Below are 27,246 nucleotides of genomic sequence, written 5' to 3'. Positions count from 1 at the left end.
ATTAAAAAAAATTATCGCAGTAAATCAAAGTGAGAGTGCGCACATCAAGGTTCACAAACGGGGCAGATGTAACTTCTGTGTTTCCTTGAGCGTTGGACACAGTTGCAGTGAAACCAACGTGGGCACACATCACAGCCAATCTAAACATGTTGACAAACAAATGTTGAAGTTAAGCATAGGTATTTCTGTAATTCATTTCAAACTACTTAAATGAACATTGTCACCTTCAATTAATATGGTAATTTCAATAAAGGTTTGATAAAACCCAACATTCTTTTTGGAATGCTTACCCAGTTAGTCACTTTTTGACCACTGTTTCTTTCACCACACAGATGGCACAGGTCCTTAAGGTCAGCTAGTCAAATATCATGTCAAGGCAGAATAAACAAAGTTATCATAAGTTAAGTTCTTAAAACATCACAAGTATTTACAATCAAATAAATATTTTTTTTACAAACACTGATAAATAGTTAGGGTACAAAAGAATGAACGAATATTTGAAATATTTTAATGTAATTTGAAACAAGCACTAGTATCCAAAACTTACCAGTGTTCTGCAGGAGACAAGCAGCTATAGTCATTCTTAGGGCAGCCACACTTTTTTCAGATGTGGAAAACTGAAGCGGCTCATCATTTAAGAAACATTCTGCAAACTAAAAAAGAAAAGCGATTATGTAATTGAGAATTATATGGTTGCAATGTAAACAATGTGTTATTACAATAAGTTACAACAATGGGTTGCTATATAATAAAAAATAGTTATGTTGCAATAAAGGTTGCATTTGTAGTGGACAGCAGGCTGAATGGCATTCCTTCAAATTAACCGTTCAGCTAACTGAAATGTTTCATTATCCAACATTTTTGTCAACAGCTGTTGGATCACAAAAAAATTGTAACTGGGATTGCCAAGAGGTTGTCAAATTTGTTCAAATGCATAGTTCACCGCAAAATGACAATTTTCTCTTTATTTATCTATTACTATTTTCTCTCCATGATGTTTTAAGGCTGTCCTTCTTTAATAAAATACAAGTGAGGGAATTCTAAACAATCATGTCATTACTAGTCACTACGATAAAGTCCCCCTTAACTAACATTATCAGCAGTAACACTCTTCCTAATATCTCCTTGTGTTGTTTTTCAATGGAACTCACCATTCATTTCAATAGCTTTATAAAAAAAACAGGATCATTACTATCCATTTACCATCCAAGATGACCATCTCCATTAATGTTTTCCTCTGGTGTTACACTAAGAAAAGAAAGTCATAAATGGCATTATGATCCATTTAACTTACTTTCAGGACAAAAGGCCCACAGGAACTGCCATCCTGTTGGCATGAATGGGGTAGCTTTTCACATGCCCATCTGGGCACGTTGTAGCCCTTCTGTCTCATGAAGGACCTGTAATAATTATGATTTATGATTATGTGGTAAAAACAAAATAAGAATTTCATCGTACATGGGTACATATGACAATAAAAATGTTGAATCTTTAATTTATTAAATTAAATTGAATATTAAGAAACACCTTTAGAATTTGAGAAGATTATGTTTAAACTGTTGATTTACCTTGTCACATTCTGACACTTTTGAATATTTGTTGTGGTCTCTCCTAGAGGATCCAGATACAGAGCCCTCTTCTCTTGTGGAATCATAATCTTAATAATTAAGATATTGCAAATGATTACAACAAAACCTTAAATGCAAAAAACTATTGTACCCAACCACTATATATATATATATATATATATATATATATATATATATATATATATATATATATATATATATATCAGTTAACTAACACACAGTGTGTGCATAATTATTATAATATAGATATGTTGACATTCTGATCATTTTCTTTTCGCCAGGCACATTTTTCCAATTCCAAACCACACCAATCTTAATAACTACTATTAATTTTGTATGTAATCATTTATAAGTGATATATAATTGTCCATGAAGGCTGGTAGTGAAAAACTCCTTGTATTCAGGTGTGCAGAATTATTAGGTATGTTTTATTTTACAGATAAAATGAGCCAAAAAAGAGATTTAACAGAATTATTAAATCCCCATGAGAAATATTCAAAACTAATGCAATACAGAGACCCACCAAATCCTCTTGTACCACTTTTTGAAGAATCTATCTTCAAGAATCATGCAGTAAGTTTTAGGAGTCTTCATGTGTTTCACAATGCATCAGCATGTTATTCTAATTAAGTGAGGGTCATTTTTATATATATCCATGGTTAATTTTTGTAAGTATGCCAGCTTTAAAATGCATTCAGTACTGTATGGTGACACCTAGTTATGTTTTGAAAAACTCAAGTAATTTATACTGCTAGTCAATATAAATGCCATAAATAGGAAATTACGAAAGAGTGGGGAATTACCTCAAAGTGTCTAGCCCATATCTTACTATTTATGTTGTAATACAATTTTTAGATAAAACGTATGAGGCAAACATTTTTGATGGTGATGATTCAACTTTTAATTTTTTTAATGTGTGCATTGTTTAATCATGCATGTCCTCACATTGGATAGCGTACGTTGCAGGCAACTATAAACTAGTATAATCTGTACTTTATTGAACAGAAAAGTACGAACACAAAAAGCAGGCCTATAAAGCACATGCACCTGGTCTGACTTTTAGCATATGATCAAATTTTAACATCAAATTTCAGACCATTTTTAAAAAGAGAATTGATAACATAATTAAAAAAATTATGAACATTAGATTTTATGAGTCTTACCTTGGAGGTCAAACGTGTTGGCCTTTTTTCTCAAATTTGCTTTCTCTGTTTTGGAATACCCATCAGGGTATGAACCATTTGTTTTATAATTTAATATTTGTTTGTATATGGCTGGATCCATGTTAATGACCAAACAAATTCAACAAAATAACCCAGCACAATCAAGAAACGTCTGCCAGCTTAAATGCACAAGAGTGGTCTCCCTCAGGGTTTTAGTATAGTGGAATTATTCCCTTATGAAAATGAACCATGTTTTTTTCATAATAAAAGTGTAGTAACCATTGTTTTTGGTTCATTGATTAATTTTGGCCTATTGATAATTTTTTTTTTATTCTAGTAAAACCATGGTTAAATTTGCATAAGGGTAGGTATCCACAGGTAATGTTAAATGCATTAAAAATGTAAAAACACATCTTTTCACATAGAAAAGTGTCTACCAAAAACATACATGCAAATATATTGTAAACTGGAATATGACTATATACAGTATTTATACATTTGTAGCACATATGAGATTAGGATGCAGAGACTCATTGTGCATATTATCTTGGGAATCAAGTGGAAACAATGACCAATTTAGTAACAACAACATAAGCTCTAAATATACAGTTCAATACTACTAATACAAATACTATACTACTATTCAATGAAACTGCTAAAGTACTGCAATGCTAAAGGATGGTAAAGATAGAGTACTGAAAGTACTGAAAATACAAGTGACATAAGTATGGCAGAATGTTCTCTGATATGTAATAGGGTGAAGACCTGATGTCTAATTTAAACAATTGAATAACAATTTGTTAAACATCTGATAAACTGATATGTTAAATCATAGCCAGTTAACAAGAACATACACTGACAATATACGCTAAAAAGAGGTTTGGTTAGTGATCCACAACTGGGTGTCCTTAGAAGTTTTATGGTTGCTCTGGCCTGAACCTCAGGAATGACAGTAGATGGGATTTGGTGATAAGGTGAAACTTTATGGACCAGTGGAAATGTCTCATCCCAGTCGAATACTGAGGTTCGATCCAACAAACTCATTTTGTTCAGGCACTGCCGAATTCATACCCCCTCAATGATATCCAGTTTGCTGGGTCAGAGAACCATAAAACTCATTCTGGTGACACATCCGGTCCTGTAGAATACCTGCAAAAAAGCACAAGTGTTTAGATTCAATAATAAGCATTTAATATAGGGGGGTATGATTTCGGCGACACTGCCGAATTCATACCCCCTCAATGATATCCAGTTTGCTGGGTCAGAGACCAAATAAACTCATTCTGGTGACACATCCGGTCCTGTAGAATACCTGCAAAAAAGCACAAGTGTTTAGATTCAATAATAAGCATTTAATATAGGGGGGTATGATTTCGGCGACACTGCCGAATTCATACCCCCTCAATGATATCCAGTTTGCTGGGTCAGAGACCAAATAAACTCATTCTGGTGACACATCCGGTCCTGTAGAATACCTGCAAAAAAGCACAAGTGTTTAGATTCAATAATAAGCATTTAATATAGGGGGGTATGATTTCGGCAACACTGCCGAATTCATACCCCCCCTAAAGATATAAAGTTTGCTGGGTCAGAGACCAAATAAACTCATTCTGGTGACACATCCGGTTTCGGTCTCCCCTATCACGAACATTTTAAATTAAAATTGAACAGAAACAAATGACTTTAGTGCCTTTCCTATTCTATTTAAATCTTTATTACAAGCAATCCTGTGGGTCATGAAGAACTTGTATTTTTCTAAATCTGCAAGTGTCATCCATTATGTCGCCTTGTTCATCTAAAAGTGTACTTTTCCTTGTGTTAAACCAAAAACACGTGTTGACTGAAGGGCTGGACGGACTGGGCACGAGCCCGACCCAAACACAACCCATGAATTTTTCAAGACCAGTCGGGTAACGGTCCTCTACCTCGTCCTTTATCTGGAGCCCTTTGGGACCCACAACCGTCAAGATACAGCCATAGTGAAAAAATCTGATTCCAAAACATCACAACCCGTTAAAAAATAGAATTTTTACAGTACAATTGTTTAACCAGTTTCACTACACCATTCATAGGCTGCATGTCCATCACTTTACGAAGTTGCTTGCATTCTTTATTCCATTAGAATACATGGCTACTTTTGAATGACAGTCAGGAGATGGATGCTGGTTATCCGTATGCGTGCAGTTTGGGCATCTACCAGCAGGGGCCATAATATCCATGCTAACAAGTCAAGCCTAAGATTTTAAAACAAAAGCAAAATGCAGATGTTTATAATGTGACGTCAAAAGTATCATTTGTACACCTAAGTGAGAAAACCCCATATTTAGATGTTTAGAGAAGTTTAGGTTTTGCTGGGTACTTCACTTCCTATTTTGCGTATTGCAATTTAATTCCCCAACAGTTTCAAACGGTTCAAAAGAGGAAGGATATTTCTTTATTATTATTATTATTTACTATTTATTTAGTGTTGGTTGTAGTTAACTCTCTGTGTTCATTTGGAAGCCGTGGAGCTTTTCAACAAAGCACATTTAAAAGTCACTAACACAAACACAACAAACCAGTAATAAGCAGTCAGGAGGCGGGGGCGTGAAATTCAACTTGATTGATATGTTCTCTAGCCAATCGTAGCGGTACATCAGTGCTGCTAGCCAATCAGGTTAAAGGAGAACGGACCCCGCCCTGTTGCGCACGAGGGACGGCGGTGGAAGTTACCTCAGAATTGCTTCTGCAAATCTGAATGTTGTATCAGATCATAAGTAAAGCCAATTTATTTAAACAAAGCACATTTAAAAGTCACTAACACAAACACAACAAACCAGTAATAAGCAGTCAGGAGGCGGGGGCGTGAAATTCAACTTGATTGATATGTTCTCTAGCCAATCGTAGCGGTACATCAGTGCTGCTAGCCAATCAGGTTAAAGGAGAACGGACCCCGCCCTGTTGCGCACGAGGGACGGCGGTGGAAGTTACCTCAGAATTGCTTCTGCAAGTCTGAATGTTGTATCAGATCATAAGTAAAGCCAATTTATTTCTTTTAAAGAGCAGAGAATGAATCGCTTTCACCTGTTCGCGTTTTTGTTTTGGCTGTTAATTGCGGACAGCCAAGCAATAATCAGGTAATTGCATCAATTCTCTTATTATCGATGTTAGCGCGTTTTATGTGAACATATTTACATATTTGATTATGAATCTTTGTTTCTTATTAAAACTTAAACAGCCCCAATATGACTTTGCACATTAACTTTCACTATCACCAAGTTTATCTGTATTAGGATAAATACAGTCTTCAAACAACAATCCGATGCTTTGTTTTTCATAATATGAATCTAGCTGCAATAAACAGAGCTGCTTAGGACGTTTTGTGTAAATGTCTGATACAGCATCCACTGATGTTTTGGATCGGGAAGTTGAACTCACATGACTGTGTTCAGTTACATGTGTGAACTGCTGTGGTTGAGGTGCGACATTGTGTAGACCTGCATCTACATTGAAAACGAGGCGAAAAACTTAAACGCTTATTCATAATAATTTTATAAAGTCAGCGTTGTAATTGGACGTCGATGTCGGATCTTTTTAATGAAACCGTTCACAAACCCATCTAAACGCTTTGTGATCAGTAAGCACGGTTATTTTATACATTTCCGCCTCGCAAAAATACAATGTGACGGCTCACTAGTCACTGCAAATTTATTAGGTTGTGGACTTGCGCTGCAGGTCAAGAACCGCCCACTCTAAAGCGGACCAATCACAGTTCGCTTTGTTCATACGTAACGATTAGGGGCGGGGTTATCGAAAATGTATTAATAAACCACAATAATAGACAAGTCTGGGCAAAATAACCATATAATGGTGCTGCAATCTAAACAAATGATTGTCCAGAAGAAAAACAAGACGTTAAGCCATAGCAACACCAAGTCACATTTTCTTCGGAAAACTTACAAATCTAGTTCGGATTATTCATTAAATGCCTTGTTTGAACATTGGTGTCGTTTTGTGATGGCCACAGTTTTATAGATGTGAGACGCAGGTGTTTTATTGCTTTATCACTGTTGTATCTCTAGGATTCCTCTGCACAAGATGCGCACTGTGCGCCGCATGCTGGCAGAGAATGGGAGGACTATTGACGAGATCAAATCCATGGCCAGAGAGAAAACCTCCAAAGTCCGATTTTCATTGCCGTCCACAACACATTCACCATCACCAACAAAACTGCCACCACCTATTGAGAAACTCACCAACTTCATGGATGTAAGATAATGTGTGCACTGATTATGCATTAGGTTCTTGCATGAGGAATGTAAGTCGTCCGACTGTCCTTTCTCCCATTTTAGGCTCAGTATTTTGGAGTGATCAGTATTGGCACCCCTCCTCAGGACTTCACTGTGCTGTTTGACACCGGATCGTCTAACCTCTGGGTTCCATCTATCCATTGCTCCTTCTTCGAACATTGCATGCTGTGAGGGATGTTTTGGGTCATTGTTTTGATATGTATTGTTTTTTTTTTCATTACTAAATTTCTTACTCTGGCTGTCTCTCAGGGTTGCACCATCGCTACAACTCTAAGAAGTCAAGCACGTATGTTCAGAATGGCACGGAGTTCTCGATCCGCTACGGCAGTGGGAGTCTCTCTGGCTTCATCAGTCAGGATACAGTCACTGTGAGTAAAGACTAAAGGAACTGATCACGAGAGCTGTAAAAGCACCGTAAAAGTGACTATATACTATATCACAGGCCTCTAGAAAAATCCAGTAGTGAGCTTTTAAAAAGGAAACATTAATGTTGCTGAAGCTAGTGTTGTTTTAGTATTATTCATATACTATTATTGATTCATTTTTTAATTGGATTTTATTTTTATATTAGTAATTTTATTATGCGCATTTGTCATTTTATTAGATTTTTAAATTCTGTCTGTCTGTCTGTCTATCTCTGTCTGTCTGTGATTTACTTGCATTATCTTTGTGTAATATTAAAATTTGTTTGATGATCTGAAGCTTTTGTGTGACAAATATGCAAAAAAAAAAAAAAACTTTTCACACCACTGTATCTATCTATCTCTGTCTGTCTGTCTATCTATCTATCTCTGTCTGTCTGTCTCTGTCTGTCTGTCTGTCTGTCTATCTATCTATCCGTCTCTGTCTGTCTGTCTGTCTGTCTATCTATCTATCTCTCTCCGTCTGTCTGTCTGTCTGTCTGTCTATCTATCTATCCGTCTATGTCTATCTATCTATCTTTGTCTCTGTCTGTCTGTCTGTCTGTCTGTCTATCTATCTATCCGTCTATGTCTATCTATCTATCTATCTTTGTCTCTGTCTGTCTGTCTGTCTATCTATGTCTGTCTGTCTATCTGTCTCTGTCTGTCTATCTATCTATCTATGTCTCTGTCTATCTATCTCTGTCTCTGTCTGTCTATCTCTGTCTGTCTATCTGTCTGTCTGTCTGTCTATCTATCTGTCTCTGTCTGTCTGTCTGTCTGTCTGTCTGTCTGTCTGTCTATCTCTCTGTCTCTGTCTGTCTGTCTCTCTCTGTCTGTCAATCTGTCTCTGTCTGTCTGTCTGTCTATCTATCTGTCTCTGTCTGTCTGTCTGTCTGCCTATCTTTGTCTATCTATCTATCTCTGTCTATCTATCTATCTATCTCTGTCTGTCTCGGTCTATCTTCAGTTTTAGTTTTAAGAATTTAAGTACTTTAACTTAATGCAGGAATACACTGCACAGATTTTTTCTAGATTTTTGCCCTGATTTAAAGTCAAGGAAGAGTTGATGATAGTTGCTAAAGTTCAGAGCCATTCTGCATAATTTCTGGCCTTCAGAGTTGACAGATTTCACAGAAAATCATGTAGTGTATGATGGGCACAGACGCTGAATTTTATTATTAGTAAGCCTATTAATTATTTTCTTTTCTTTTTTTTAATATATTTGTTTTATTTATTTATTTTATTTGATATGATCCTCAGTCATTTAGTGTATGATGCCCAGTTTTAAATATCTTAACTGTTTAGAAAGTATAGTTGTAATAGTTTTAGTTGACCATGAGCACACTGTTTGAGGCATCAACATGCCCAAAAACTCACACATTTGTATCTGTCTGTAGTTGGCAGGGCTGAAGGTGCCAAACCAGCAGTTTGCCGAGGCGGTTAAACAGCCTGGGATTGTGTTTGCGCTGGCACGTTTTGATGGCATCCTGGGCATGGCATACCCCGCCATTTCTGTAGATGGGGTTACGCCGGTGTTTGACACAGCCATGGCTGCCAAAATCCTGCCTCAGAATATCTTCTCTTTTTATATCAACCGGTAAGCCTCTTTTTTTTGCTAATTTCTAGGTTCATTTGACTGTTTTTTCTAATTGTTTAGCAACTTGGTGGACATTTAATATTGACATGGGAGAGTTTGGAAAGGAAACAACATTGTTTCCCTTATCTGAGGTTCCTCTCTTTTCTTCTCCATTTCAGTTTTATAATGGTGAAGAATGTGGCTACAAATGTAGACTGATAGTGTGACCTTCAGCATGAAAGAATTGTATTTATTCTTGTGTTAAACGATAACGCATGACGCCTATTACTGCGTGCAGAGCAGTGCTCTTTCTTGCTTTTCAAAGCGCAAGTGCATGTTACAGCCAATTTATCACACTATAGTCAATTGTTCTGTCTGTATAAAAAGCCTCTTTTACTAACTGAATGATTCATGACTAAAACGTGTACATGTGGGTCAGGCTTTGCCTACATTTTGGGGACCGAGATGCGTAACATTTTAAAATCACTTGCGTTGTAGGGACTGTCATCGCAGTGGCTTAATGCACATGCTAATTCTTGTTAATAAATGTTGCGTGTATGTGTAGGGACCCCGTGGGTGAAGTTGGAGGTGAGCTGATGCTGGGAGGTTTTGACCAGCAGTATTTTGACGGTGATCTGCATTACGTCAACGTCACACAAAAAGCCTACTGGCAGATAAAGATGGATGAGTATGTGATCACCATTACTATACGAGCCATGTTGGTTTTTAGCCAGATTAATATTGGTTAACTAGAATGTTTTTTTGCTGCAGTCAGTGTTTATGGTGGCTGCAAACTGGCTAATAAACAACTTCTTGCTTATATTGGTTGTTTTCCAACAGAGTTCAGGTGGGTGGCACGCTTACCCTCTGCAAAAATGGATGCCAGGCAATTGTTGACACGGGAACATCAATGATCACGGGGCCGGTTCAAGAGGTGCGGGCGCTTCAGAAAGCCATCGGAGCCATACCACTGCTCATGGGAGAGGTGAGGAGCATTCCTGCTAAAATACATCTGCATCAAAACGTATACATTAAATCATTTATAATGGTTATTTATTCTTTATTTATAAATTCTTTTATTTTGATTTTTTTTTTTTTTGTCATTTATTTCCTTTTAATTTGCTGACACTTTCATTGCCATGTATTTCCCACATAAATTGAGGAAGTTGTAAAGTGAGCATTTCCTCTTTTGTAGTACTGGATTGACTGTAAGAGGATTCCATCACTTCCTGTTGTTTCCATCAGCCTGGGAGGGAAGATGTTCAACTTAACTGGAGAGGACTATGTTCTGAAGGTGCGTCGTCCCCCTCTTTACAGAATCTGGTGTGGTTTTTCCTCTTACTCTGCAGAGGTTGGAAAGGGACGTTACAGAGGAACATACAAAGTCCTTTTTACATAGAAGTGCAATTTCATGGAATAAATTACCTTATTCCTTGACGTGAAAGATTAAGTTGGTGGCTAAAAAATGCTTTTTTGTGTGTGTATATGACGTCACCTTTTTGGAAGAATAAGTTGCTCAATTAGTATGTGAATGTTTGAATAAATAGAATTTAATGTTATATATTGTGTAAGGGTTTGGGATATATTTTCTTCACCTTTATACATGCCTGTCTCCATCCATTTAAAAAAATAAGTCACCAAAAAAAGAAAAGAAAAAATGATCCTCTGCAGTGAATGGGTGCCGTCAGAATGAGAGTCCAAACAGCTGATAAAAACATCACAATAATCCACCAGTAACTCTAGTCCAACAATTAAAGTGAAAAGCTGCATGTTTAAAAGAAACCAATCCAACCTGAACTTTAAACATGCAGCTTTTCACTTCACAAGAAGTTAATTAATGGACTGGAGTGGTGTGGATTATTGTGATGTTTTTATCAGTTGTTTGGACTCTCATTCTGACGGCACCCATTCACTGCAGAGGATCCATTGGTGAGCAAGTGATGCAATGATACATTTCTCCAAATCTGTTCCAATGAAGAAACAAACTTGTCTTGGTTGGCCTGAGTGAGTAAACATTCAGCAAATCTTCATGTTTGGTTGAACTCAAGGACCACATTGCATAGGATGATTTTCTTTTTATTGTACACTGAGGGAAAAAAAAGAAAAATTTAAAATAAATAAATTTCTGTTGCTTTTATGTTTGGAATCTAATCAAATCTCAGGACGTTGATTAAAACTGATTTGGAAATGAATGCAGCATTGATTAATTGAACACTGTAAATCAATCTTAACTCACTTCTATCTTTTCTCAGATGACTCACATGGGTGTGAGTGTTTGTCTGTCTGGCTTTATGGCAATGGATATCCCACCCCCCGCCGGGCCGCTGTGGATTCTGGGAGATGTGTTCATTGGCCGCTACTACACTGTGTTTGACAGGGAGGCAGACCGTGTGGGCTTTGCTCCTGCTAAATTAAAAGAGTGATAAAAATCACATTGTATTGTACTGGACCTAATGGGCCATTAGCAGTAAAGAAACCACTGGTTGAAGTTGGTAAGTCTTTTACAATTTGAAATATGCAATGTAAGAAAATCAACAAATGCCTGCGTTACAGGACATGTTTTTCCAAGTATTAAACTCAAAGCAAAACTGAAAAAGAATGAGACAAACTTGTTGAGCTAGGGATGGTCTGTACTTCCCCTTGAAGCCTTGCTTGTTTTTATTTGGCACTGTTTCAATAGATGAATGAAAACTATGCATTTTTAGTTTATAATTAAGCTATTAATTATCTTTGTAGAAAATTTAATAAAGATTGAATAAATTGCTGGTAGATGAATTGTATTTTGGATTTGTGGCATTCATATGTTTTTGTCAGTTGACTTTTGTGTGTGTAAACCATTTAGATAATGTTGGTGTATCATACTCAATTTATCACACTGAAATGAATTGTATTTCTGTTAAAGCTGATCAAGACTACTTGGTTTCTTTATTGTCTGATCATTTAACGCAGCAAAATCGCAGCAAAAGTTCTACCAAACCTGAAGTTAAATAAAGTTTTGTTTGTAGTTGCTTGTTTGGTTTGTGCTCTGCTGACTATAGTTGAATTTACTTTGAAAGATTTTCTTGTCTAAACTGCTCAACTGATGGCGGTTTTCCACTTTTTCTATTTTGTCATTTGTAAGCAGTTGATTTGATTGGTTGACTGCATCTCTAGCCCTACAGAAGCAAGACATTGGTTAGTTCCTGCATACTGTGATAGTGTTAAGTCATCTTCGGTTTCCTGTGATGATCCAAAACGTCCATCACATGACCTCTAGAGTCAGTTTAGCACATTACATTTAACATATCAATATTTACCTTTGGCTGAAATTCTGTCATACCACTGAGGTTAATTTGATTTGCAGATCTAATTAAAAAAATTATGCTAATTCAACTACCATTTAAAAGATTGTAATTTTTCAATGCAGCCTTGCTTGTTAAAAGTATAAATTTATTTCAAAAATAAAAATCTGACCCCAAACATTGGTCTATGTCAGCTATTGGACTCAGAGACTTGCACAAATAATTCACAATAATGTTATAATACAGTTTCACTCCATTCGACTTTATTTTCATCCTTTGCTCTGTATTGCAGCACAGAGACCCGAGGCACAGAAATGATACAAATTGCCGTTGAATAAAAATACAAATCACCAGGAAATGAAGAAACGAGTACACAAGCATCACATGCAAAATACTAGGCCAAGCTGAACTGCACTACTTTTGGATTCTGTGCTGCCCTTTCACATCATTCGCCAGGTAAATGTAAAAAGTTCTGGTTACGCAAGCAAAATAAATGCTTCAATACATAAACGCAAGATCTCCTGCGAGTTTTGGCATTTCATATCAGAGACGTAGCCTATTGTATATTTTGTTCTAGCAAACGTCACTCTCCAAGCACAAAGAATGATCATAACAAGAAACACAAATAGTTTTACACTGGTTTTTGGTTACATCTGTACAATCAATACAAAAATACTAAAATATGTCTATGAAGTCTGTTTTTTTAGGCTCTTGTACATCATTTCAGTTCCCCTTATAACCCACAGCCTCAAAAAAGTAAACCGTGTTTTTAAATGATTCTATAGCTTTAAGGAGGTCTGCAAGGGTTTCCTTGGTTTATTAGGCAGCTGTAATACAATAAAAATCACATCTGCTCTTTGTTTAGCCATTCTAAAGATGTGTTTTGATTATTAATTCAGGTATTTATCTTCATCTGGTTTCAGCAGTGTGGTAATAACCCGTGTCGACCATTTAAATAACATCATATCCAACATTTCTGAGTTGTTTATCAGAAAATCTTGATAGAATTCCACAAACATATTAAAGGGGACATCGGATGCCCATTTTCCACAAGTTGGTATGATTCTTTAGGGTCAAAACCCCTGCATTGCTAACAAGACATTGTTGTCGCTATAGTTGCTTGAGCGCACAGAAAATGGCGGACAGGGTACAACTTGCTGAGGGCGGAAATATGCTAATACGTGACAGTCCGTCAGTGGTTGTGGGGGGGGCTTGAGCAGTATGACGTCACACTGCTCAGAAAATCAGAACGGCTTGATAATTGAGACCGTTTAGGTTTTTTGGGGTTTAAAAAATAGGAGTGAATGGATTTTTATCATTGTAGGGTGTTTGTGTCCACACACTGCTTAGACACATTTATATGCAAACCACCATGTAGAAGTGAATTCTGCATCTGATGTCCCCTTTAAGCAGCACAACTGCTTTCAACATTGATAAGAAATGTTTCTTGAGCTGCAAATCAGCATATTAGAATGATTTCTGAAGGATCATGTGACTGAAGACTGAAGTAATGATGCTGAAAATTCAGCTTTCATTCACAGGAATAAATTACATTTTAAAGTATATTAAAATAGAAAATAATTATTTTCAATTGTAATGATATTTCACGATATTATGTTTTTTTTATGTATTTTTGATAAATAAATGCAGCCTTGGTGAGCAGAAGAGACTTAACTTAAACAATATTTAAAATCTTACCAACTCAAAACTGTAGATTAAAAGCACTTCAATTAAAGGCCCTATACTCTTGCTTATTATGTGACAATTAAAACGCTCTCAGAACTGATCACACTTGTTCTCACCTGAAGGTCATCGTATAGACTTCCGCTCAGGTACATTTCTCGTAGGGGCATATCAGGCAGTTTAGCATGGAGAAAGACTCTGAGCTCTGCACAGATATCCAACGCAGCACGCCGAGCGACGGCCTGCTCTTCTGAAGGGATCGCCACTCGCTCTTGAAAGAAGGCCCAGAGGTGTTCCTGCAGCGAGAGGCGCATCCGTGCCTTCTGGAGTTCAGCCTTACCAGGACGGCCACCACCACGGCCCATAACACGATGTAAACAATCTAAACAAAAGAAGAAAGCACAATATACTTATGACAATCAATTTAGCATACTTAAAACATTCTCATACCTTCCAAAGGTCAAAACCTGGAAGAATAATTCTACTTCATCACAAAACTCAGCCTAAAGCAACACAATCTTTAGTCTTCCAGACACAGATTGAGACTAGTCTTGGACTATGTTGGAGAATAGATGACATAGGATGCTGAACTAGTCATTCAACAAACAATTGATTAGTGAGGATGATTTTGAAAATGTTCAATGATTACTTCACAAGGACTAGTCATTCAGACATGTCACCAACTAGTCAAAATGATTATGTATCTCCCTAATGCCCATACAACAAATGAAGGGTCTACAGAAACCTACAGTGTATTAGTTAAGGAAGGGTTTAAATACCCACTGAGCAAGTAGAGCAGACACTCCAACATGTACAAGCCTGGTAAACAATAAGGATACAGGTTAGGATAAGATAAACTAGGAAAAACTGTGTCCATGATGGCCCCGGATTAAAAATAAATGAAGAATTTGAATGAAAAAAAAAAAACTCCTCAATCTATAAAGAGGAAATTCAATAATATGGAACAAAACTAAAACATAACGTTTGTGGTCATCAGGAAGTTTTTAAAAAGCCAGTTTTTTTCATGGTTGTTGCATATAAAAGTACAGGATGTTAATTATGCAAGGCACCAGAGATTCATTACCTGGCTTGAAGGAGCTGGAGGAGGTGGGGAGCGTCTGTAGAGAGCGGCTGATGTTCTGTTTCATGTTCATGCTCAGTGTCCGTGGTGATGACCCCAGCCAGCTCGGCTCCTCCCAGCTTCTTCGTCCCGACGGGTCGGCTTTAGTGGGACTGGATGGGGCACTGAGTGCTCGATCGTACATCTGAGACAAACCAAACTCAATTATACACTAATAATAATAATAATAATAAATCTACAGTGCTGGAAACAAAGCATGGACTTTTTTAAAGGAATATTTTTTCTGCCTCTCATGAGGTATACTTACAAGATTTCCTCTAAAAAACACCTTCATTACATGTGAAATAATCTACAGAACTTGTGCAGGTCTCTTGCACAGGATATTAAAGGGGTCCTATTATGCTTTTTCACTTTTTCAACTTTAGTTAGTCTGTAATGTTGCTGTTTGAGCATAAAAAAGATCTGCAAAGTTACAAAGCTCAAAGTCCACTTCAAAAGGAGATATTTTATTTAACAGAAATCCCTTTTTAAAAAACCACAACGCATATTTTCCGGGATTTGTGATATCACAAATATCGATGAATGGGATGAGACCTGGTTGAGCTGCACTAGAGAACACGCTAGCTTTCCCAAGACAGACGAACTTAGAGTGGTTACAATCATCCGGGTTTAAATCGCGCTCAAATTGATTTGATTTTGACGAAATATTTACACTGAAGCTCGCAGGCGGTGGTATGCTATGGTAAGGGGCATTACAGAGAGAGGTGTTGTAATAATGTAAAATATGTGAAAAATAATGTGTTTTTCGAACAACCTTGTATGAGAGCCTGTTCTAGTACACCCCCAAAACAAAATCAAGACTTTGTAAAAGACCATAATAGGACCCCTTTAAACAAAGTTCACTTCTCCATACTCTTTGCAAAGCTGAGTTGTGACATTCATAAAATAATCCACACTGATTAAACTCAATGTTAAGGTCAAACTGAAATGATCAGAGACACTGTTAAAAATAAACATTTCATTTGGTCTAAAGTCGTTTCTGCTGCTCGGTTTCAATAAAAGGTCAGAAAGACTGGAAGTTTTCATAGTAATTCTCATCAATTCTCAAGATCACTGGAAATGTGATTCATTATGACATGACCCCTTTAATACACCCACAGGCTCAAAGACCATTACAGCTTGTTTCTGTACTCACTCTTTTGACCGCCAGTGTGGCGATCCCGAGCATGGCTGCTCCCCCGACCCCCAGCACCAGCTTTGCATTAGAGAGCACAAAGTCGATGGCTGTGCCAAGCCCATTGTCATCTTTCTTTCCCTTACGGTCCCCATTCACTCCTGCCATTGATCTTTTACCTCCCTGAGACAAAGCAAGAAAGTGGGAAAAAAGACAGTAAACAGATTTTCTCATCAACTACAAAATGCAAAGCTTAAGTGCTGTTCAAATAGCTTGTGTTGCTATTGGTAAAAAAAAGTTTAGATAGAGATTAACAGGTATGGCAGGGCTTGATATAAAGAACGTAAAATATATTAAAACATACGAAAATGTAAATTACACTTATTTTACCTTTTAGCCATGATTTTGCATAGCAGTGGAAATCAATGTCACGACTATGCATAATTTGACCCAGTGGTAACATGTAAATAGGAAACAAAAGGGGACCCAAAATAGATCCTTGAGGGACCCCACAAAATAGAGAAACATGAGAGGAGGGGGCATCTTCAAGCACTACAAAAAAGGACCTGTTCGACAAATAAAAGATAAACCAATCCAGAGCCACATCATTGATACCAACACAAGTCTTCAGATGGTTGATTAAGATATTATGGTCCACTGTGTCAAAGGCTGAGCTGAGGTCAAGAAGAATTAAAAGGGAATACAAGCCAGTGTCAGCTGCAAACAGTAGATCATTAGTGACCAATATGTTGTGAGTGGAAGCCAGATGGAATTTTTTCAAAGATTAGATTGTTATTCATAAAGGAAGTCAGTTGCATGGACACATTTTTTTTAAAAATCTGGACAAAATATTTCTAACATGGCAACTTGGAGATGTGTCTTAAATCAAAGGGGTCTTGAGAGGCCTTCTTTAGTAGTGGGTAAACTATCCAAAATGCAGCTTTTAGAAACCAAGTGGGAATGCAGTCAGAAGGGCAGGTGGATGATTTTGAAAGTACAACATGTTCATTGAACAGGAGTCAACATCATGTTCTCAGAAATCAATATTAAAATGCTGCCAAATATCCACAATTTTTTTATAAATGTAATTTGGAAAAGCCCCACAATTCTCTGGAGTAGACTGAACTGGCTGGCTAGACACAGAGCCAATTATATAATTTATGGTTTAAAAAAAAAAAAGGATTCTGGGATTGTATCCCAGTTTAGTAACCAGGTCAGATAAATAAGTGTTCCTTGCTTCTTTAATTTTACACTGACAAGTGAACATCAGATTTTTTAGAGAAGCAAGACATACACTGAGTTTATCCTTTTTCCACTTTCGTTCTGCCTTCCTGCATACTAGTTTCTTTAGGTTTATTAATTCTTCATTTAACCACAGTAGAGAAGGTGGTTTCAGCTTTCTAACTCTGACTGGAGCTACAGAATCTAGAATATTTCTGCAAGAGCTGTTAAAAACAACTGAGAGGTCATGTTGTTCACTAGTGTTACAGTAAATTTAAGGCAGTAAAAAGCTTGACAGAAACAGTGAATTTAGGAGGTTGGAGCAAATTAAATGGCAAAATCAATCAAGTTCACATCATCCACACAGATACCAGGAGAGCACAGGGCCAAGCATGTGTCCTTTATCGTGAGTGGACTGCTTCACATATTGAGTCAAATTAAAGTTTCAAAGTTTAATAAAATCAGAAGTAAACAAGAAAGAAGAAGGGCAACAAACATGGGTATTAAAATCACCAAGAATAAGAAATCTGTCATAATGCAGAATAATGACTGATACAAGGTCTGAAAATTCCTGAATAAAACCGGAAATAGATTCAGGGGGCTGGTAGATTTAAACACATAAAATGGGCAGTTTATACTTTAAAGTAAAGATAAGACTCTCAAAAGAGTCTTCTGTGAATTACTGCAAGGCCTCCCCCTCGGTCAGTCTTGGCTGGTGAAAAAATGAATAATCTAGAGGGGGGATGACTCAATGAGGGGGGCACATTCATCAGAATTAATCCAGGACTCTGTGATAATGACAAAAATCTATATTATTGGTCATGATAAAATCCTGGCAGACGAAGGCTAAATATTGGTCCAAAGACCTAATATTGAGTAGACAAAATTAAGCAGATATAGCCGCAGGGATGGAAGACATAGTTTTAACTGTTTTAAGATTGTTTCTGTGTGGACTGCATGGAGATTTAGTTATTACACACTGCCTTTCAGTAATCCTGACAGGAATTAATAAATTAGTGTGAGAGAAGCAGAATTACAACCTGCACCCGTATGTCAATGACAGGACTATAGTGCAGAAACAAAACACTAGACAAGGTCATGCTGGGGAAACCATCATTTAAGGTTAAATGTTAAGTGATTGACCAGATCTGATGCTTGTGTGGGAGGAGGAAATGGGGTAGTAGCAGGTAGTTGTGATGACAGAGAAAAAGTCGCTGGTGCTGCCACCTTGTGGTGCCGGTTGCTCACTTTGGATAAAAGCGTCGGCCAAATTAATGAATGAATAAATAAATATAAACATTTTTTAATATTTCCATTTAGTATAAATTAGGGATGCTCCGCTTGATCGGCCGGAGATCGGTATCGGCCGATAAGCACATTTTATGACTCGATCGGTACTCCCTACACTTGGCCGATCTCACGAACCAATCAAAATTTGATGACGTCAACGCGTGACGACGTACGTGATGCATGGGGACATAAATTATTTGGCGCCACAGTCATGTCATCGCCGGTGTGGAAATGCTATGAAGTTTCGAGAAACAATGAAAAATTCACTATTTGTCGTGAGTAAATTAAACGCTGTACTTTATTATTATTATTATTGGCAAAGAAAAAGTTTTAAAAAATAACGTTATTAACCTGTATGTTTTCTACTCAAACCGGTTTCACAGAGGAACACAGGAACAGAAATGTTCAAATACTGATTCTGCGAGGAGTGAACCAATCTTTTTTTTTTTCTCTCGTTTTTAAAAGGTGCTGTAGGAGATCTTGGAAAATGCTAACTTTAGCCTGATAGCACTGAAAACGAATGTCCCACCCTCCCTGCAATCGCCGTCCAAAGACACGCCCCTTGAAAGCATATACGCTCGCAGACCAGAGTACCAGAGACAACATTACAATAGGCTACATCAGCGGTTCCCAATTCCAGTCCTCGCACCCTCCTGCTCTGCACATTTCATATGCATCTCTTATCACGTGCGACGTTTGTTCTATTCGACCGTAAGTGCCCTGGGAAGTGTACATCACCAGACATTCCGCCATGATTCCAGTTCGAAGTGAGCGAATATATTCCATATAAAGGGCATTAAAGTGTGCGAGACCCTCATACTCAGTCTACACCTAAAATTTGCACATAATATACAGTACCTGTACATACAAAACGGTCTATTGTAATATACCTGCACATACAATTGTCGATTTATATATTTTTATTCTTTATTTAGTTGTTCTATTTTTTGTTCTGTCACTGTCATTCTGTTACACTGTGGAAGCTTCTGTCACGAAAACAAATTCCTCGTATGTGTAAACATACCTGGCAATAAAGCTCATTCTTATTCTGATTCTAAATGTCAACAGTTTTCCACTGCTTCCCTTGTGCGAGGACTGGAATTGGGAACCGCTGGGCTACATCATGTGTCATTCACCGGTGAGAAAATGTTATAGTACAGTTAGTAAAAGTACTACAATACCATGAAGGAAGATTGGCTTGTTGATGTTTGTCTGCCATTCTCGTTCTGTCTGCACAACGTGCATGAACGCGCTGATGACGTATCCTGTCTGCGCGAACCGGGTGCGCAGAGGTATGCTAATACATACGTTGACAGGCAGGTAGGAAAGCCAATTAAAACGCTCGGACAGAGCGTTTTGATTGGACGAACATTTCTTTGTCCTACGCCTTCCACAGAATATATAAATACAGATAAATACATTTAGACCACTTAACTTAATGATTGCTATCGGGATGTGAAGAGACTTTCAACCAGCATAACAAAAAATGTTTCTGAAGACAATCACCTATTGCACCTTTAAGCTCTGCTTTATGCAATTGACCAATATCGGTATCAAAATCGGCCAATAGTTGCTTGTTAAAAACGGTATTGTATCGGCCAAAAATAATCCTATCAGTGCATCCCTAGTTTTAAGTCAGGTTTAGTTTTTATTTATTTCTAGTTGATAATTTTAGTCCTTCAATTTATTTTAATTAGGTGCCAAAGGAATATTTCAAATTTGAAAGTTTTTCCATCTAATATGTATATAATATGTAATAATAAAATTATTACTATTAATAACTCTAATAACATCTTATTTTAACTTCATCTCAACTGACAACAAAAAACATCACAACATGCACATCCTGCGACTGCCTACATTGTTTCTGATGCACAAATTCCTTCTTACCGGCTAGCGGTCAGACTGGTGCTGATGGACCACTTCTTCTACACCAACTCGCTGTTGAGGAAGAACTGGCCTTTCTTCAGCGCGTCCTCCCTCTCTGCTGGGGTGCTGAGGGTCTGACAGCGCCGGAACTCTCGGGTCACTGCGCGCCGGTAGTAGTCACGGTCCGTGTACTGTAGGTGTTGGCCTGCACGGAGCAATGCTCGGTACATCTGCAGCACGGCACTGCAGGACCAGCTGCCCATCAGGGAGAGCTCAGAGCGGGCAGAGACAGACGTCTCACACACGCACCTGCAAAAGAAAGTAGACACTTTAATACCACCCTACACTGGATGACAAAAGGTCATTAACCACACAAAAGTGCTGTGGTTATGGTTGTCATAATGCTATCCGATTCAATAAACAGTAGACACAACCAAACCACATTCAAATCACCACAATTCAGTGCTCTTCTTCAAACAAGGACAGTCCACAATGTGTCCTTTGTTTTGGATATTGACATTGCTATTGACCGGTTTCAATGTTATAATATTTGTTTGTTTTTAGGTTAATGCCATATATGCCTTAGTATAAAAATGCTTGAATGCTTTGGAGAGTACTTGCAATAGTTCCTTTGTGTACTTCAAGATAGGATGAATAAGCAGCAGTTGGGAAAGTTAGGTTTCTGAGTTTGATGCTCTGTAATCAGCCACAAAGATTAACAAGAGGGTACTCAGTGGTGAAGAGAGCATGTTGCAACATCAAGCGCAGATGAGACAGATGAAGACTGCAGTGAAAAAGTGGAAGAGTGATTGGGCTGGGAGATAGAACGATAAAAATATCCTTGATAAAACAAAAGGAAACAAAAATAAAGTATGTGTCATGTTCTGCCAATAGAGCAGTTTAAAACTACAGTTAATGGTCTGGTTTTTACAACTTTCACTTGAGAGCAAAAATCAGCCTTGGAAAACTTGGAAAAAAAATAAAAGTTTGAAACTTGTCATGATTATCGATATCGACTTATATGAAAAATTGTATTGTGATAATTTTTTTGGCCATATCGCCCAGCCCTAATGACAGATGCTGTAGAGTTTTTAGCTTTTTGGATTCCTGCAGGCAGCAGAGTAGATACCCAATCAATAAAAGAAAGGACAAATCAGTTTAAAAAGCCAGACACAGTTAGGGAGGTTCAACAGATAATAGGTATAATGGGACAAAGTGTGTCAGAAGAGAAAAGTAGACAAAAGGAAAGGAAAGCCTATGGAGCACATAGATATCTAGAAGGCAACCCTCTACATTGCGAATAACTCACTCGCATATGCGACTAAATCTTACTCTGGGTGACTAAATGATATCTAACATTAGTCATTGGCTAATAAATTCTTAGATTTTACACGCCAGTATGTGTGTGTGAGGCGTTCAACACAGATTTTCACTCGATAAACACGCTGACTGAGCGCTTGAGAGTTTCGCTCTCCGTCAAGCGATCTGTACTATTTGGATGTGCTCAATGGATCATGTCATGTACTCAATGGATGCGCTGTGTGTAGCACGCAGCACACCTGTATTTGACGTACCGTAAACTAGTGTGAAGGCGCATGACTCGCCGTCACTTTACTGATAGCGCAGTGTTTCTCACGCATGCAAAGAGAGAGAGCGAGAGTCTTGTATACCACGCTGAATCGACGCCCTACATGTAAACCATTTTCTTTGTTGTATTTTCCTGTCAAAATAACAGAGTTCATTTAGAATTATTCAGCTTTTAAGAACAAGCCGAAGATATGCCGGTTTCTCGGCAGTGGGCGGAGCTAATGCGCAAACAGCTCTCGTTGGCTGGCGCTCATCTATTACAGTCCCTGTTTTGATTTCAGCAAATCAGTTCGAGCGAACGCTGACAACATGATTAATATTCATGAACCCAGCAGATAATAGTAGTAGTAGTAGTAGTATCTTTTAATAATAATTATAACTATTAATAATTATTAATAATAATAACTATTATCTATGACCAACAATATCTTAAACACCACCACCAGTCCTAAGTTCAGTTAAAATGACAAATATGCATCCATTCATGGTTATCAAGTTTTAGTTCTAATCACTAGTTCTATCATTAAATAGTGCTTAATTATCATAATATAATGCTTGATTGGCTGAAGTTAAGAGTGCACATTCAGTTATTTAAGAAGCTGTTCCATTTTACAAAGATAAGCTGATTGGGTGGAATCGTGTGTGTGTGTGTGTGCCTACTTAACCATATTTTGGGGACAAATTTGTACCCAAAAGTGAGCAAAACCTGACAAAATCGGCAAAAACCTTAATTTGTGGATGTCCTCATTTGTAAAACTGTTATAAAAATAAAGTAAACAGTTTTTTTGTACTTTTGAAATTGTAAAAATGCAGAAAGTTTTCTGTGAGGGGTAGGGGTGGGTTTAGGTTAAAAAGTGTATAACTATCTGTATATAAAAACAATCGAAGTCTATGTAATGTCCCCATTTAGATAGCTAAGTAAACGCGCGCGTGTGTGTGTGCGTTTTTGTGACAAATGAGGACATAAATGTGTATAATGACAAGGGTATGACATAGGTATTACAAGGAGAAGGTGACTTTTCAGGACATTACCCCATGTCCCCACTTTTCAAAACGCATATAAATCACACAGAATGGAGTGCATTGAAAATCTGAAATAGCACAAAGTTTCCTGTAAGGGGTAGGTTTAGGGGTAGGGTTGGTGCAGGGCACTAGAATATACGGTCTGTACAGTAGAAAAACCATTACGCCTATGGGATGTCCCCACTTTTCACAAAAACAAACCTGTGTGTGTGTGTGTGTGTGTGTGTGTGTAAAATAGTATATCCGTCTGGAGAGTAAACAAAAAAATTTACTAGCCAATGGCGATTAAGGTGTGCGTAGAGGGTTGGAAGGAAATAGAGCAGAATATGGTAGGAATGGACCTTACTGATCAAGTTGATCAACCAGGACATATTACTCCACCCCAAAATTTAAATTCTGTCATTAATGACTCACCCTCATGTCGTTCCAAACCAGTAAGACCTTCGTTCATCTTCGAAACAGAAATTAAGATATTTTTGATGCATTCTGAGAGCTCTCTGGCCCGCCCATAGACAGCAATGTGAGTGAAACAATCAAGGTCCAGAAACGTAGCAACGAGATCGGTAAAATAATCCATGTGACATCAGGGGTTCAACCGTAATTTTACGAAGCTACGAGAATACTTTTTGTATGCAAAGAAAACAAAAAAAAAGATTTTATTCGACAATTCGTCTTCTCCGCGTCACCCTAGCTCCATTTTGCAGAGTATCCACACAGATACGTTTTCTACATTTATTTACGCTTTGATTTGAACGAAAACAATGTATCCATGTGGTGCGGCTGACACAGAACAGCATACGCTGTTTGCGTTCAGTGGATACTCTCCAAAATGGCGCTACGGTGATAGTAGAATTAAAAGAAAATAGCATCTGGTCTAAAATATATTTGGTCAAAGTCATGGTGACTAAAACAGTATGAAAACAGGACTGTTTAATTGACTTTTTCCATAAAAATTTAAACGTTAAAATAAAAAACCTGAAAGTAACAAAAGTTATGGCTATCTGAAGTTGGCTGATAGCTATGATTTTCCGGAATGGAATTTTGAGAAAAACGGGTTTAAAGTGAGACACTTTCACTTCATGGGTTTAACAAGAGCTGTCTGTCAGGAGCGCTATACAGCATCATTACACAAACAGATTAACGTTACCCTGAAGAGGACAGTTTTCCGTTGTTTATCATGATGGGCATAGTCTCTGAACTTTTCATCACCCCTTGTATGTTTAGATAGCACGAATAGTGTACCTTGTAGTTTACATTAAGAAAAGCGAGCACAGCGCAACTGTTCGCGCACCTGCGTATATAACAGACTGTCATCGGACTCCTCCTCTTTAGTAACATCATCATTCGATCCTTCATCTCTGGATGTGAAACAGTCCATTATAACATCGTTTAGAGCACTGACATCACCAAGATTGAGCAGACGAGCAAGATAATTTAAATGAGCAGCTACTTTCTTGCGCTCCGCCATCTCACGATATTAAAAAATAAATAAATAAAAAACTTTGCGTGCCGTAGTTTACACAGGACTAGCGGGAAATGTGCCTTTATTATATATGTTACATGGTTTATTTTGATAGATTAACCGTTTTTGACCTCCGCAGCGCGTTCTTAACATAAGAGAAAGACACCGTCTTTTGTGCTTGCTGCAATAAATCGCTATTTTTCTGCACTAAACAAGTGAATTTCGCCAAGATATTTTAAGAGATGATAGACAAGATGTTATAGAATAATAATTGAATGAAAACCTAATTTTGACAAAAATCTATTTTTAGATTTTCCTGAAAACGTCCCAGTGCGACATCCGAGATATTTCTCCATTATGGGAACTCCTTCCCTTCCAACCTTTCCTGAAGTCCTATTGGCTCCTGCCAGTCCAAATGACTGGCCAATTGCAAATACTGACAAGCTCGAGAGGCAGTATAAAATGCTGTGCACGCGACAATTACGTTAGAATCTTCTACTTCACCTGTTGAATTCTCTATGGCAACAATCTGCAAGATCTGCGCGGGACCAATAGAGCCGCCAGATCAGCACGACTACTGTGTCGCCTGCCTGGGCCTGGCCCGCGCCGAGGCGGCGCTGGACGAGTCCAACTGTGGGCATTGCGCGGACCTTCCGGCTCACGTGCTCCGGACCAGCCGCGATGCGGCTCGCGGCCTATTCGGGATGGGGCCCACTGCTGCCACTGGTGGGCCCTCCCGGTGACGGGAGCGTCGTCTTGCCGCCCTCCTTCTAACATCGCGGAGTTTGTGTCCTTTAGCCAGGAGGAGGGGGATGACTCGATGTCCATCTCGGCCTCGGAGAGGGAGGATTGGGCGGGATCGGAGTCCGATCAGCATGGGGCCCCCAGACCTCCAGGAGGAGCTCATTAGGGTTCTGTCAAGGGCTGTCCAGGAGTTGGAGCTTACCTGGAGTCCTCCAGAGGAGCCTGCCAGGAGTAAGCTTGACTCCTGGTATTTCAGGTCCACCCAGAAAGCTGACTCGAGGACGTCGGTCCCCTTCTTCCCCGACATACATGAGCAGCTGGTGAAAACATGGTCTGCGCCCCAATCAGCGCGCGTCTACTCTGCCACACAGGCCATTTTTTCCCACGTGGATAGGGCGGAGGCCCACGGGTACGTGCGCTCTCCCCCAGTCGAGGAGACCGTCGCTGCGCACTTGTGCCCTGCAGCAGCCAAGACCCTAGGCTCAGACATCAGCCTCCCCTCAAAGCCGTGCAGGACTACCGCCCACCTTGCCAATAAAGCGTATGTGTCTGATGGCGAGGCGGCTTCCGCACTGCACGCCATGGCAGTGCTGCAGGTTTTTCAGGCGAAGCTCCTGCAGGCAGCGGAGGGCGGAGCCCTCACGGCAGAGGGCATTAAGGATCGGCGCACGGCGACGGACTTCGCGCTGATGGCGACGAAGCGAGCGGCTCAGGCTGTGGGTAAGGTCATGGGTTTTATGGTCATCCTTCAGAGGCACCTTTGGTTAAACCTAGCTGACCTCAAGGATGCTGACCGTAAAGTGCTGCTGAACGCTCCTGTGACTGCAGCGTCACTCTCCGGCCGAGGCCGGGCTACGTGCCTAAATCACTATCTACCCATTTCAGAGCGCAGACTGTTTCGCTGTCTGCCCTGTCTTCTGAGTCATTGACCTCGTGTGACGCGGATGCTCAGACTTCGGTGTGCCCCGTCAGGGCTTTGAGGATTTACATTGACCGTTCGGCCAGGTTTCGGCAATCTGACCAGCTTTTCGTGTGCTTTCTTTTTCTTGTGCGAAGGGCCGGGCCGTGTCAAAACAGAGACTTTCCCACTGGATTGTGGACGCTATCACGGCTGCTTATACGAGCCAAGGTTTGGAATGCCCCTTTCACATTAGGGCCCACTCAACAAGAGCTATCGCCTCCTACTGGGCGTGGTCGAGAGGTATGTCTATTCAAGATATATGCTTTGCAGTCGGCTGGTCGTCTCAGAATACCTTCGGCAGGTTTTACAAGCTGGACGTTCAGTCCTTAGCCTCCCGAGTGCTGTCGGTGAGTGACTGATTCACGTTTATGCTACCTCTATTCGTCTGTTGCTGCCTCGATTATCATGTTATGTGTTATGCTGCTTAACACTGTTATCTCTGTGCAGACCCTGACAGTAACGTTGTTGTTTCTGCCATGTTCTCAGCGCAGCCAACGTTATTAATGACCAGATATGCAAATTTCGTATGCCTGGGCTTTAGACGCTCATTGGCTTATCTCCACCTATCAGCTGCGAGCCAGCCTAACAAGAGTCGCTATTGGTTGGGAATTGTGTGTGTTCCATCTTCGCTGAGTGTGTAACTTGTACAGGCTGCTCGTAGCCTCTCTCACGGCGGGATTGAATATCGTTCCCATAACGGAGAAATATCTCCGTGATGTCTCGTGAAAGCTCGAGAGGGAACGCTCCGGTTACTATCATAACCTCGGTTCCCAGAGAGCGGGAACGAGACATCACGGTGGTCGCCGTGTTCGCTACTCGATCAGCTAAAGCTGCGTTCAGTATCAGATT

At 39.0% G+C, this 27,246-nt stretch overlaps 2 protein-coding genes across 2 annotated transcripts in view; one reads left to right on the top strand and one right to left on the bottom strand.

The window, feature by feature from the left end:
• The first annotated feature begins 5,691 nt into the window (after positions 1-5,691).
• On the top strand, positions 5,692-12,025 carry LOC107583260 (cathepsin D-like). The gene is given in 10 exon segments (XM_016269414.1): positions 5,692-5,868; positions 6,814-7,000; positions 7,084-7,191; positions 7,193-7,208; positions 7,291-7,409; positions 8,843-9,042; positions 9,587-9,709; positions 9,862-10,006; positions 10,217-10,315; positions 11,274-12,025. Coding segments are annotated over 10 exon segments (1,236 nt in total). The 5' UTR covers positions 5,692-5,800; the 3' UTR covers positions 11,445-12,025.
• A 1,979-nt stretch (positions 12,026-14,004) lies between these two features.
• Positions 14,005-27,246, bottom strand: part of LOC107583301 (mitochondrial dynamics protein MID51-like) — a 23,132-nt gene continuing 9,890 nt past the window's right edge. Inside the window, exons 2-7 of the mRNA XM_016269479.1 lie at positions 20,642-20,929; positions 16,262-16,423; positions 15,070-15,250; positions 14,769-14,804; positions 14,105-14,367; positions 14,005-14,010 (exon numbers count right to left, since the gene is read on the bottom strand). Coding sequence (XP_016124965.1) covers positions 14,005-14,010; positions 14,105-14,367; positions 14,769-14,804; positions 15,070-15,250; positions 16,262-16,408 — 633 coding nt within the window. The 5' untranslated portion in view covers positions 16,409-16,423; positions 20,642-20,929. The remainder of the gene's footprint in view (positions 14,011-14,104; positions 14,368-14,768; positions 14,805-15,069; positions 15,251-16,261; positions 16,424-20,641; positions 20,930-27,246) is intronic.

Source organism: Sinocyclocheilus grahami, unplaced genomic scaffold (genome assembly GCF_001515645.1).
Source record: "Sinocyclocheilus grahami isolate Dianchi unplaced genomic scaffold, SAMN03320097.WGS_v1.1 scaffold52.1, whole genome shotgun sequence".
NCBI classification, from domain to species: Eukaryota; Metazoa; Chordata; class Actinopteri; order Cypriniformes; family Cyprinidae; genus Sinocyclocheilus; species Sinocyclocheilus grahami.
The sequence above is the reverse complement of the archived record's forward strand: the minus strand, read 5'-3'. Positions and strand labels throughout refer to the sequence as shown.